The 14,118-nt window shown below is 52.0% G+C and overlaps 1 protein-coding gene across 1 annotated transcript in view; it reads left to right on the forward strand.

The window, feature by feature from the left end:
* Nucleotides 1–8,600, forward strand: part of DPYSL5 (dihydropyrimidinase like 5) — a gene marked incomplete at both ends in the record, with an annotated part of 46,322 nt that extends 37,722 nt beyond the window's left edge. The window contains 4 exons of the mRNA XM_080710968.1: nucleotides 1,703–1,845; nucleotides 2,496–2,703; nucleotides 5,836–6,004; nucleotides 8,515–8,600. Coding sequence (XP_080567094.1) covers nucleotides 1,703–1,845; nucleotides 2,496–2,703; nucleotides 5,836–6,004; nucleotides 8,515–8,600 — 606 coding nt within the window. The remainder of the gene's footprint in view (nucleotides 1–1,702; nucleotides 1,846–2,495; nucleotides 2,704–5,835; nucleotides 6,005–8,514) is intronic.
* Nucleotides 8,601–14,118: the final 5,518 nt, after the last annotated feature.

The following is a 14,118-nucleotide window of genomic DNA, read 5'->3' on the forward strand; positions in this document are numbered from 1 at the left end:
GTGGTAAAGCATGTGCTTCCCAGGGGAGAGGCCTGGGGTTCATGCCCCAGTACAAAAACAAACAAACAAACAAACAAAGCCTCCTGGTTAGGAAGGTGGCAAGACCGTTAGAGAAACTTATGGTGGTGCGCACTTGTAATGCCAGTACTTGGGAGGCTGAGAAGGGAGGATCAAGTTTCTCGGACAGCCTTGGCTACTGAGTGAGGCCCTCTGCAACTTAGTGAGACCCTGTTTAAAAATAAAGACTTGCCGGGCGTGGTGGCGCACGCTTGTAATCCCCGCGCTTGGGAGGCAAAGACAGGAGGATCGCGCAGGTTCGAAGCCAGCCGCGCACACTGGCTTAGGAGACCCTGTTTCCAAATAAAAATGTAAAAATAGGTCTGAGAGTGTAGCCCAGAGGTAGAAGGGCTTCCAGGAACCCCAGTACCACCAAAAATAAAATAAAATAAAATAAAATAAAGACTAAAAAATCAGGCTGGGGTGTAGCTTGTAGCTTGGAGGTAGAATGCCCCTGGGTTTCATCCCCAATACCACAAAATAATAATAATTCCTATAATTCCACACCTAAATTAAACTATAAATATTTTGGTACCTCTTTTTCTAGTTCAATGCATATACCCAAACATTATTTTCCTAAGTGAAATTGTCTTTTTTTCTTCATATAATAGTATATGTTGAGTGTCTTGCAGTATCAGTCAAGTCTTAAAATGTCTTTTTGATGGCTGAATAATATTTTCTCCAATTGAAGCACTATACTTTTATTTAGTCCTTCCTTGTATTCAGAGCTTCCATCTGTTCCAGATTTTTGCACCTAGAAATAATGCTCGAGAGAACCACGTTGCTCATGAGTATATGTTAGTATTCCTAATTACTTCCTTAGGGCAGATTCCTAGAAGTGGATCTCTGGGCCAAAGGATATATACACTTTTCAGGCTCTTGGCATATTTTGTCTAATTGCATTTCAAAAAAGATAGGGACTGGGACTTCATTTGAATACCACCTGTTCTGCCCATGAAGAATAAGTATTTTTGGCCTTGATCTATCATAGATTAGATTCAACACAGAATGAGCCCCAGAGAGATTTGAAGTCCCTAAGACTAAGCCACCAGCTCAGAGAAGGCCCGTGAATTGGCTGAGCAAACCCCTTGAAGGGCGGCTTCTCCAGGGCACGGGGTCCGCGGTGGTCCTTCCTTATCCACAGTCTCATCCCCACGGTTCCAGCTACCTGCCCTCAACCTCAGTTCAAAAAGATTCCATGGAAAATCCCAGAAATGACTCATAAGTCTGAAACAACTTGTTGACAGCATAATTTATAATCCTTCTAGTTTATGATTAATTGTTGTTAATTTCTTACTGTTCCTAATTTATAACTTTTTTCCTAGATGTTTATGTATAGGAAGAACCATGGCCCATGTAGGGTTCAGTATCACCTTTGGTTTCTAGCCTCCACTGGGGTCTTGGGGCAGATCCCTGACAGATATGGGGGATGACAGTGAACCCTTTTGCAGATGAGGGGAGGCCCTGACTCATCTGTAGTGGATGATGATGGGAGCTGGTTACAGACAGAAGGTGGATGCATCAGGGAGGCAGCGCAGAGCCCTTCAGCCCCGTCGCCGGCTCACCTGGGACGGTGCCCATGGCGCTGTCCCCTTTAGGACAGAGGCATCCACCCTGCTGACTTGACATTTTTGCAATGTTTCAGGTTGGAGGGAAGATGGACGAGAACCGTTTTGTGGCTGTTACCAGTTCCAACGCGGCCAAGATCCTCAACCTGTATCCCCGAAAGGGCCGCATCATCCCCGGTGCTGATGCCGACGTCGTGGTGTGGGACCCAGAAGCCACCAAGTAAAGTTCGCTGCTGGTCTCCAGGGCTGAAGGGACTTTAGAGTTTCAAGAACCTGAATGAGAGAACTCCAAAAGCAGATAGCCTAGAGAGATGCGCCCTGGCTTGCTGGTGGCCGTCTTCCACCTCTGTGCCCACGTGGTTGGCTCCTCCGTGTGCCCACACGTCTGCAGACGGACACCAGTCAGATGCGTGGAGACCCATCCATATGACCTCGTTTTACCCAGCTTCCTCAGTAATGCTTTGTCTTCAAAGATGGTCACTTTCCAGTGTACCAGGGGTTAGGACTTTAACATACACATTTTGGGAGGACAGAACTCAGCCCATAATAACCAGCCTTTGCCAGGTATAGTAGCACACACCTAAAGTAGTACTTGGAAGGCTGAAACAGGAGAATCAGAGGTTCGAGATCAGCCTTAGCAACTGGGCGAGACTGTCAGCAACCTAATGAGACCCTGATTCAAAACAAAAAATAAAAAAGGCTGGGGTGAGCTCAAAGGTAGGATGCTCCTGAATTCAATCCCAGTATCACACAAACAAAAAAGATAAATAGCCAGCCTTTGGGAGCCACCCCTTCCTGTTGGGCGTTGTCCCTCCCATCAGGCTGTGGCCTCTTGGCCTCCTCTCACAGCTTGCTTTCTGCTCTCACCAGGACCATCTCAGCCAGCACCCAGGTGCAGGGAGGGGACTTCAACCTGTACGAGAACATGCGCTGCCATGGTGTGCCGCTGGTCACCATCAGCCGGGGCCGCGTCGTGTACGAGAACGGCGTCTTCATGTGCGCCGAGGGTACCGGCAAGTTCTGTCCCCTGCGGTCCTTCCCGGACACCGTCTACAAGAAGCTGGTCCAGAGAGAGAAGGTGAGGTGGGCAGCTGGAAGGAGGGCAGGAAGCTGTGTGGGAAGGGGTGGAGGGCCCTGCTGGGGGCATCTCCTACAGGACTGTTTTACACCTCGGAGATACTGTTTTCCCACCGGATCCTATTGCTATCTCGACAGTGTTAAGAGGGGTGTGTGGCTGGGCTGGAGGAAAGCTGAAGTCAGAAAAGGCTGGTTTCCATTCCCCATCTTTGATTACCAGATAGAATTTTAAATGAGAAGGCAAGCAGAATCCTGAGTTCCAGGCACAAGGGACGTGTGTGTCTGTGACTGCTGAGTTCCTCTTGATACGCTTGCGCAGGGCTCAGAGTAACAGCCATTGCTTGGTTCTATTCAGGTTTTTCTTTTTTTAGTATTTTTCAGTATTATTTCAGGTTTAAACCAGGGAATTTTACTTCCAAGCCACCCCCTAGTCCTTTTTTTTTATATTAAAACAGTGTCTTGCTAAGCTGCTGAGGCTGGTCTCAAACCTGCAACCCTTCTGTCTCAGCCTCCCAAGTACTGGGATTATAGACATGTGCTACCATGCCAGCTCCCTCCCACTCTTGAGAGGAGCTTATGGAAACGGAAGGCTCTGGATCTAATGCATAAGAGAAAGCAGGTATGTTAGGACCAAAGATGGAGGCTGCCGTGCACTGCACAAGCCAGAGCCTAAGCTCTCGGAGGCCACCAGGAGAAGAAATCCAGAGCCAGGGCTCCTCCAGGGCAGCAGGCTTGGGCGTGGACAGGTATGGCTTTAGAGGTCATGGTGTTGGACTCAGCAGGCCTCGGCCCTCCCTCTGGGGGAGATGCCAGGAAGATCCAGAAGAGTGGCGCGTCCATACAAGATGGTCTGACAACGGGAGGCTGGAATCAAAACGCAGGAAAGTGTGTGGGGGCGAGGACGTGGAGAAATCAGAACCCTCACTCATTGCTAGAAGGAGCGGGAAATGGTTCAGCCACCATGGAAAGCAGTTTGGCAGTTTTCCAAAAAGTTAACTATAGAGTTAGCATATGACCCACTAAGGAAACAGGTTGATGGGATAAAACTGGGAAGAACATTCTAATGAGTTCCTTGGGGTTACTGTTAATTCAACCCAGAGGCCCTTTCTAAAGCATTTATTATACTGACAGCTGAAAGGCCCCAGAAAGGGGCCAGTTGTAGTTCTATTCTGTGTTATGCCTTTGGTAACAGAACACAGGGATACAGAAAAAAGAAACTTAAAACACTTCACTGCTGGGCGTGGTGGCACATGCTTTAATCCCAATGGGAGGCTGGGACAGGAGGACCGCTCAGGTTCAAAGCCAACCTCAGCTGCTTAGTGAGGCTCTCAGTAACTTAGTGAGACCCTGTTTCCAAACAAAATATAAAATAGGGCTGGGAGTGTAACCCTGAGGTAGAAAAACCCCTGGGTTTTATCCTCAGCACCACAAGAAGGAAAAAAAAGCCCTTCACTGGCTGGACACATGATGGCGCACACCTGTAAACCCAGTATTTGGAGACAGGAGGACTGCAGGTTCAAGGCCAGCCTCAGCAACTTAGCAAGACCCTGTTTCAAAATAAAAAGGGCTGGAGGGGGGTTCAGAAGTAGAATTCCCCTACCCGGGCATGGTGGCGCACGCTTGTAATCCCCGCGCTTGGGAGGCAGAGACAGGAGGATCGCGCAGGTTCGAAGCCAGCCACGGGCACTGGCTTAGGAGACCCTCTTTCCAAATAAAAATGTAAAAATAGGTTTGTGAGTGTAGCTCGGAGGTAGAAGGGCTTCCAGGAACCCCAGTACCACCAAAAAAAAAAAAAGTAGAATGCCCCTGAGTTCAACCCCAGTACCAAAAAAAAAAAAAAAAACCTTCATTGCCCAAGAATTACAAATGAGCGCCCCCTAGAGTGAGGACCTGCAGGAAGCGAGTAGCCTGTCCTGAGTCGAGGAAGCAAGGCTCTCAGAAACTGCCCCTGCCAAGGCCCAGGCCACAGCCTCCATGCCAGGAGGTCGCAGTACAGCCTAGTAAAGGCCCAACAGCTCTGAGCAGGTTTTCCACTTTGAGAGAGAATCTTAGCTACAAATCCACTGTCGGGCAACATGTAAAAACAGCCTTCAAAAATCTACCCACATCAGTCATTTCTCCCAGTGAAGTTGTCGATAAGCATTGAGCACCGATACAGTTGCGGCTACATCCCGAAACAGGTGGACCATGAGCCCATGCTGCAGCACTAAGCGCGGTGAAGACCATAAGTGATCCAGGCCAGGGCGGTTCTAAGAGTTCATCACCTCTCATAACAACTCTGTGATGGAGATAACAATTAAAATATACTAATTTTGGAGCTGGGCGTGTTGGCGCACGCTTGTAATCCCAATACTTGGGAGGCTGAGACAGGAGGATCGCGGTTTGTGGAGGCTCTCTGCAACTCAGTGAGACCCTGTTTCAAAATAGAGAATAAAAAATAGGGCTGGGGATATAGCTCAGAGGTAGACTGCCCTGGGTTCCATCCCCAGTACCACACACACACACACACACACACACACACACACACACACACACAAAACTAATTTTACCAAAAAGGAAGCAGGCACAGAGAATTTAAGTAAAAGTAACTTGCACAAGTTCACACAGTTTACAAGTGGCAGAATTGAGATTGGAACACAGGCAGCCGAATATTACCTCTTAACCCTTACAGTCGTATGAGTTTAGAATTAACTAGACTTGCTACTGGGGTCTCTCTCCCTAAAGCAACTATATTTAGCCTCTATTCACACAAAGTTGTCAGACTGCAGTAAAAGGTATAGTCTCTTCGGAGCCTAACATTAAGGGGTAGCATCGTCCAATGTAAGGGGTGCCCTTGAAGGCTGAAGACCCCAGAAGTTACCAGCTAAACTGGCCCATAAGGATTCCACCACTGTGTAAGGAGTCAGTGAGTCTCTACCCTCTACTCTCACACTCTGCACATGTGCACACATGCACACACACACACACACACACACACACGTGCTATTTAGGAGGAACAAGAAAGGAACTCTCCAGGCTCCAGGCTGGAGGCACAGGAAGCCTTGTTGCCTGGTGACTGGGTCCTGAGCAGTGTCTGAAGCTGCCGCCTCTTCACTCCACTCTGATGCCGCTGTCCTTTCCCTCCCTCCACCAGACCTTAAAGGTGAGGGGCGTGGACCGCACTCCCTACCTGGGGGACGTCGCTGTTGTTGTGCATCCTGGGAAAAAAGAGATGGGGACTCCACTGGCAGACACTCCCACGCGACCGGTCACCCGGCACGGGGGCATGCGCGACCTTCACGAATCCAGCTTCAGTCTCTCTGGTAAGGGCGTGGCGTGGTGGGGCCCAGTGGCCGGCCGGCCGGCTTGTCCTCAACATCCTTTCCCTGCCTCCTCCCGCTTTCAGTGATGAGTGCCGGGTCATCTGTCAGAGATTCTCAAGTGTTAGGAGGGAGAGGAAGGCTGACCAGCTACAGTCATGGCCCCTCTACAACTCGCCCCTTTGTTCTTTGAAACTATATATATATATTTGAGATTGAACCCAGGAGCATTTCTACCTGCAATCTACACTCCCAGCCCCATTTTATTTATTTGAAACAGGATCTTGCTAAGTTGCTGAGATTGGCCTTAAACCTATAATCCTCCTGCCTCAGTCTCCCAAGTACTGGGATTACAGGTCCCCCACACCTGGCCCCTTAAAGTATCTTGAGGGCTGCACACACAGAGCATGATCTGGGTCCAGAAGGGTCAGCTCACCCTGGTTCAGGACCTGCTCCCCACTGCCCCTCCCCCAGCCTCTGGCAGGGACAGGGCCTGTCCTTCCATCAGCACCTCTGGTCTTGCTGCTCCAGCCTCACTGTGACCGTGCTCACTTCTTAGCCAGGAATTGTATTCTATGTAGTTCATTAATGCTAAGTAAAATATTTCTCTTGACCTCTGACTCCCAGTTTTATTTTATTTTATTTTATTTTGGTGGTACTGGGGGTGGAACCCAGAGGCTTTCTACCTCCGGGATATACTCCCAGCCCTATTTTATATTTTATTTGGAAACAGGGTCTCACTAAGTTGCTGAGAGCCTCACTGAGTAGCTGAAGGTGGCTTCCAACCTGTGCAATCCTCCTGTCTCAGCCTCCCAAGCACAGGGATTACAAGCGTGCACCACCACACCCGGCTCCAGTTTTATTTCTGATCTCTCTGTCCCTTGGGCCATGTTCTGGACCCAGATTGTCCACAGAATCTCTGAATTCCTTGGACATATGTTGTCCCCCGTTCTTTTTTGTGTGTGTTTGATGCTGGGGATGGAACCCAGAGACATTCTATCTCCAAGCTACACCCCCAGCCCTATCTTTATTTTTTTATTTTGAAACAGGGTGTCACTAAGTTGTGGAGGGCCTCACTAAGTTGCTGAGGCTGGCTGCAAACCTGCGATCCTCCTATCTCAGCCTCCTGAGTACTAGGATTACAGGCACGTGCCACCACGCCTGGCTCCTGTTTTTAATGCCGAGATCTCCCACTGACACCAGAAGCTGAGCGTGGGCTCTGGGCCATGGTGTCTGTGCCCAGGGACCTCACTGTGCAGCTCTTGGGGGCCTTTGCCTCATCAGTGGTAACATCAGTGGAAAATGAGCAGGGTCTTGGGGCTGCCTCAGTGCTTCTGGTGGCTTTAGTGGAAACTGAGCACCATGTGAAAGGGGCAGGCGACCTGGGTCTCCCTGATCACAGCAGAATCGCCTTCAGGACCAACCCAGAGAGAATCCACTCAGCTTGGGTTATGCTGGTGCGGGAACATAGGGCGGAGCAAGACCAGAGCACCGAGTTCCCCGGGGGGCTCAGATCAAACACAGACCTCCCCATGTGAGAGGCAGAGGCTGAACCAGAGGGCTGTGTAGGGAGCCAGCCTGCCGAGGTCTCCATGCCCAGCTTTGTGCCCTTGGAGGCGCTGGTGGCCTGTGGGGAAGAGTCCTCTTCCACCCATACACCCGGAGGGCGCTGTGTCTGCAGGATTCGTCAGGCACGCCCAGGCCTTGGGGTCCAGGACGTGTGGATCCCCAGGGCTGCCTAGCATGGCTACCTACAGTGGCCAGCCCCAAAATCAAAAAGACCCAAGGCTGTGGGGCCTGATTGGCCAGTGGCCTTTTCTGCCCCCCACCCCCAGGCAGCCTATGACCCACCCACCTTGTGTGTTCCAGGTGGGCCAGACTCAGGCCCACTGTGCGCCCTGGAAACTAGGCCCTTCCTTCCTTTTCTTCCATCCATTCATCTGTCTTTCCTTATTTCCTTTTTTCCTTCCCTATTTCCCCCCTGCAGTGTAGTAGGGACTGAACCTAGGGGTGTTCTATCACTAAGCTACATCCCCAGCCCAACTTTTACTTTGAGACAGGGTCTCGCTGAGTTTAGGCCCTCCCTTCCTAAGTAAATCTTGAGATTTGAAGAGGTGGGGCTTTGAGGGTATGATCTGTCACTTGGCGAAGCACTGGAATGCCCTCCCTTTTCTCCCTTCCCTGCTCACCATGGCCCGGGTACAGAGGCCTGCCTGCCACCAACCTGATCTGTGGCTTGTGTGTATGACAGGACCGTGGGCCCAGCTTGGGATCAGCGAGGCTGGCAGTTAGTAAAGTAGGTACTGAGTCAGGAAGACCTGAGTCCTGGCTCTACCCCTTACACGCTGCGTAACGTGAGCCTCAGTTTCCTCATCTGCAAAATGGGATAGGGTGGTTGAGGATTCAGTGGGATAACATTCGACCTCTTTGCTTAGTGAGCTCCCGTCAATGGTGTCTGTGGCCTGTTCCCCACACAGGAGCCGCCGCTCACCCTCTGTGCTTCCACCCCACAGGTTCTCAGATCGACGATCACGTTCCAAAGCGAGCCTCGGCTCGGATCCTCGCGCCCCCGGGAGGCAGGTCGAGCGGCATATGGTAAAGGCACTGGCCAGCCCCCCAAGTGAGGACGCGCCACGGCCGCCGCCAGCACACCTTCCGGCCGCAGCAGCGGGGGCAGGAGAGGCTGGGCTGGCACGCACCACCTGCGGGGGCCCAGGACCTGGGGAGCCCTCCCACGTCTGAACACGGTCACTGGGCCTCGGCCACCCCTAACAGGCACTTTTAGCTGTCCCTCCTGCTGTGCTCCTTTCTGCGGGCTTCTCTGGTCCCCGGAAGCCACACTATGCACAGAGCCGACGCCATGCGTAGCCGGCCCAGCCCCTCCTCTCACCACTGCCTCCTGCGCTGGCCCTGGGGAGGCCCAGGCTTGCGTGCCCTGCCCCTGGCCGCCCACCAGTGTCAAGTACAGGCCTCCCTCCCCCGCCCCCTAGGCCTCTTGGTGACATTTCCCAAGTCAGACACCAGCCAAGCCCAGGACGCCCCGTCTCTAACTCCCCAGCCCTGCGCTGGTGCAGCCGGGCACCCTGGGTGTGGCTGGACACCCTGTGCCCTTGGCCAGCCTCTTACGCTCAGGCCCACGCCCTCTGGGAGCCCCAGGCCCAGAAGGGTAGCTGGGCAGGGGGCGTGAGGCTGGTGCCAGGCGCGTGTAAATGGTTTTGTTTTGCACGTTTGGTTTGCGCAGTGGTTTGGTTTGACTTGTTTGTGCATCCTGTGGAAATAACGGTGCTTCGTGTCACTAGCATAGCATAGAAACAGGAATAGATGTGGTCCTTAGGAGATGCTGCACTCGCCACCGACCAGAGCACAGGGCAGAGGCCCTGCGTCGGCGCCCCCTCCCTCCTTCATCCCGAGAGGGGACCTGGGTGCCGCCCTGGGGGCCCTCAGGCAGCAGGATGGCCCCTTCCATCTCTGCCCCTGGTCACTCCCAGCACTAACCACACACACACACACACACACACACACACACACACACACACACACCGTCCTGCAACTTCCCTATGCTGGACAAAGGCCTGGCCACTCCTCCTGTGTGATTAGCAAGAGGCTTCATGCCTGCTGAGAGAGGGGGAGTGGGAGAGGGGGTGGCCAGACACCAGAGGCCTGGGAGGGAGACTCCAGCCCATGGGATCTGCCCACAAAACCCGCATCACTGCGCAGGTGCTGCGGTCCACACTCCGCCCTCGCGGGCTGGTGGCCTCGCCCCCTCCTGTGTCCAGCCAGGCCCTCTGTGTCTCTGCAGAGGTTCCCATGGGAACCCTGGAGGCTGGGGGATCTCTGTCCATCCCAAGCATCCTGGGAAGGGGCCCAGCCTTCCCTCGGGGACGTGATTCCATGTCACGCCTCTGGTTTGAGCACCCCACACTTGCAGGAAGCCCTGGACTCTTGGTCCCACGCTGCGCATTTCTGGAGTTCTTTTTGCGGATCAAGGCGCTTCCATATACAGGCTCTCGCTTGCTCCTCTTGGCAGTGGAGCCCACATGCACATATTATTCTCCCCATTTTACAGATGAGGGAGCTGAGGCCCCAGAGCTTTAGGCCCTCTGGTCTCAGAAGTATTCCTGACTGCCCTATGGCCTTGGCTGTCTAGCACAGCTGTGGAGAGGAGATGTGGGTGATGTCTGTTGTCCATCCCCCTGAGAGTGCGACCAACTAGAAGACATACTCCCTGTTTTGTTTTGCACAGTAGATAGGTTTTTCTCATCTTCATTGTAAGCAAACTAATGCACACTCTCAGTTTCTCACTCTCGGTTTGAGCCAGGACTGGTCAGATATCGGGGGCTCCCCATGTGGTTTGAGCTGCATCCACGATCTTCCTTCACGCCTGTTGTACCCACGTGGAGGCTGAGAGGACAATGTGGTGACCCAGGGAGCAGAAGCAGCTGTGGGGACAGTAGGTAGGGACCCAGGCCCAGAAACGCCACCACGGATCAGGGGAAGCATGACCCTGACCCCCACAGTGCTCATCTTTATCCCTTCCAGCCCTTGCTGGGTCATGGGTCCTGGGCAGATGCCAAAGAGCAAGCGGTGGTGGGGCCATCTAGGCAGAGGGCCCTGCTTGGGCCAGCAAAGCTTTACCTTCTGAGTGCCTCCGCCCAAGAGACGCATGACCCAGGGGTCTGGGAGACCACATCTTGGAAGGACCCACCGTAGACCCTCCACTTCATCCGCCCCACCCTGCCATAGCACCTGCCCTCGCCCAGGAGCTTCTAGATGGAAATCAGAAGGAGGTGCGAGGAGCCAAGAGAACAGTCGTCCCCACCACCCACTCCCCGCCCCGTGCAGACTCCAGCCAGCTCCTTCAGCAGCCCCGGCGGCTCCTGGCTGGGGTGGAAAGGGTCTCTGGTTGCTCCGAATGCAGCTCTCAAACTGGTCTTGTACTTACTGAATAAATACTGTTGTTCTTGCCTTAGCTGCTCTCTAGGTTTGTGGGGTAAAATTACCAGAAAATTGTGCTACTGTGTGTGTGTGTGTGTGTGTGCGTGTGTGTGTGTAGTGCTAGGAGTCCACAGTAGGCCTCTGTCAAGCCAATGCCACATGGGGGCTTTTCCCATACTGACCCAGAAACCACAGAAGCACGCAGAAACCCAAACCCCGTCCAGCTGCCCAGGCGGCAGGCACAGCCTGGGGTCAGGATGGGGCCTCTGGCACCCCAGCACCCAAGGGTTCCTCACTCCTCTGTAAATGTCATGGTGCTAAGATAGTGTCAACCCCAAGAGACACACCATCCTGTGCTCTGGCCACCGTATGAGGCAAAAACAAAACAGCCCGGCACGTTGTGTTCTGGTGCAGGTTTGTATTAAACTGTAGCTACTTCTCATTTGGTCTCTGTTGTGTTTATTCAAAGAAAAGGGAGTTTGGAACTGGGCGTGGTGGTGCAAGCCTGTAATCCAAGTACTTGGGAGGCTGAGACAGGAGGATCACAGGTTAGTGAGGCGCTCAGCAACTTAGTGAGACCGTTTCCAAATAAAAAATAAAATAGGACTGGGGGTGTTGCCCAGAGGTAGAAGACACCTGGGTTCCATCCCCCTCCAAAAAAAAAAAAAAAAAGAAAAAGAAAATAGAAGAGGGAGTTTGGCAGGGGACCTCTCGTGCAGTGGCTGAGATGAGGCTCTAGTTGCTAAGGAAACTCAGCTTTGATGCCGGGCGTGGTGGCGCACATTTGTAATCCCCGCGCTTGGGAGGCTGACACAGGAGGATTGCACAGGTTCGAAGCCAGCCTCAGCTACTTAGAGAGGCTCTCAGCAACTTAGTGAGACCCTGTTTCCAAATAAAATATAAAAATAGGTCTGGGAGTGTAGCCCAGAGATAGAAAAGCCCCTGGGTTCTACCCCTAGTACTACAAAAAAAGAAAAAGAAAACTCAACTTTGATCCATCACTCCTGTGGGGTGACAGGTCACTGGGAGGCCTGAGCAACCTGGAGATTTAAAAAGGGGAAAAAAAGCCGGGCATGGTGGCACACGCTTGTAATCCCAGCATTTGGGAGGCTGAGACCAGAGGATCGCAGTTCGCGGACAGCCTCAGCTACTTAGTGAGGCCCTCTGCAATTCAGTGAGATCCTGTTTCAAAATAAAGAATAAAAAATTGGGCAATGGGTGTAGCTCGGAGGTCAAGTGCCCCTAGGTTCCATCCCCAGACCTGCTAAATAAATAAATAAATAAATAAATAAATAAATAAATAAATAGGGGGGGAAAAAAAGCCAGGTGTGGTGGTGCACGCTTGTAATCCCAGTACCTGAGAGGCTGAGACAGGTGAATCGCAGGTTCGTAGCCAGCCTCAGCTACTTAGTGAGACCCTGTTTCAAAATAAAGAATAGCTAGGCGTGGTGATGCATGCTTATAATCCAGGATTTAGGGGGCTGAGACAAGAGGATCACGGTTCACAGACAGCCACAGCTACTACTTAGGCCCTTTGCAACTCAGTGAGACCCTGTTTCAAAGTCATGAATAAAAAACAGGGCTAGGAGTATAACTCGGAGGCAAAATGCCCCTGGGTTCTATCCCCAGCATCACACACACACACACACAAGAGGGATCAGTCCCTTCTCTCCATGAGTCCAGAATTTCTGCTGGGAACAAAGCCAAAGTTTTTGGTGCCAGACTTCCAGGACAAGTTATCTACACCAGGAGTAATTGGAGGAGTAGATACAAAGGGGGAGACGCGGCTCCCCACACCCTCTGTTGAGTGTTCTCTGGGCTACTCTGTGTTGGAAGCTCACCCCCTCTCCATTCCGTGGAGCCTCGCCCGACGGAACCAGGGCCTCACAAGATCACAAAGAACTGTCCCTGGGCCAGCGTGTCCTCAGAGGGCCTTCCGGATGCTTTCTGGCTCTCCAGGACCCACAGCGGAGGTCGGCCCACCGTACCCTCAAATCCTCTTCCATGGCGTCCAGACCTTTCCACTTTCTCTCCACATCCCAGCCGGCTGTTGGGAAGGGCTATCGAAACTCTTTCCTCATGAAGGAGGGTGAGAAATTGTTTCTAGTACTGTGGAGCCACTTTTACTTATTTCTTAACCCCGAAAGGTAAAACTTTAATGAGAGAATTCTAGGTGGTGTGTGGAAAACCTACACGCCGCCTTTGGGAGCACAATGGAATTTTATTAAAATCCATAGTAGGTGCTTGGAGAACAAGCATGGCCACACATGTGACAGCCCGTGTGCATGCTATCAGGCAGTCTATGAAGGAAAAGAAGAAAAGGTACTTGAGAAGACACTGCCTACTTTCATATGCGTGTGGCGAAAAGTAAGAGACCACAGATTAAGACAAGGCTCTATCTCCCAAGTGCAGTGACTCAGGCCCGTAATCCCAGATGCTCTGGAGGCTGAGGGTGGAGGATTGCAGCATGTTCCAGTCCAATCTGGGCAACTCAGTGAGACCCTGTCTCTTCATTAAAAGAAGCTGGGGATATAGCTCAGTGGTAGACTACTTGCTTGGCATGTATAAAAACCCTGGGTTCTGGCTAGGCATGGTAGTGCATGCTTGTAGTCCCAGCATTTGCAAGGCTGAGACAGGAGGATCGCACAGTTTCGAAGCCAGCCTCAGCTACTTAGGCAAATAAAGCTGGGCGTGGTGGCACACACTTGTAATCCTAGTACTTGGGAGACTGAGACAGGAAGATTGCAGTTCACCGCCAGCCTCAGCTACTTAGTGAGGCCCTTTGCAACTCAGTGAAACCCTGATTCAAAATAAAGAATAAAAAATAGGGCTGAGGGTGTTGCTCAGAGGTAAAATGCCCCTGTGTTCCAGCACTGTGAGACCCTGAGATTTCTGGGCTTTTTTTTTTTTTTTTCCTGGATAGACTGACAATACGGTTATGTGAATCATTGCCCTCTAAGCCCCTTTGGGGGAAAATGTTCTCTCCCTGTAAATCACCTCACACTGAGAACTTGCTGACAGTGCCTCTTGCTTCATTAGACTTTGATGACAGTCCTCCAAAGTTTTGTAGTCTAGATCAACCCTGAAGGGACTTAGTCCCTTTTGACCAGAGACACCCAGTTCCAAGGTGTCATAACAGGCTTCTCAGGCTAGTCCGATCCATTCCCTGCTGAGGATGCAGA

The sequence above is a fragment of the Muscardinus avellanarius genome (genome assembly GCF_963383645.1).
Source record: "Muscardinus avellanarius genome assembly, chromosome: 15".
In the NCBI taxonomy this organism is placed as follows: domain Eukaryota; kingdom Metazoa; phylum Chordata; class Mammalia; order Rodentia; family Gliridae; genus Muscardinus; species Muscardinus avellanarius.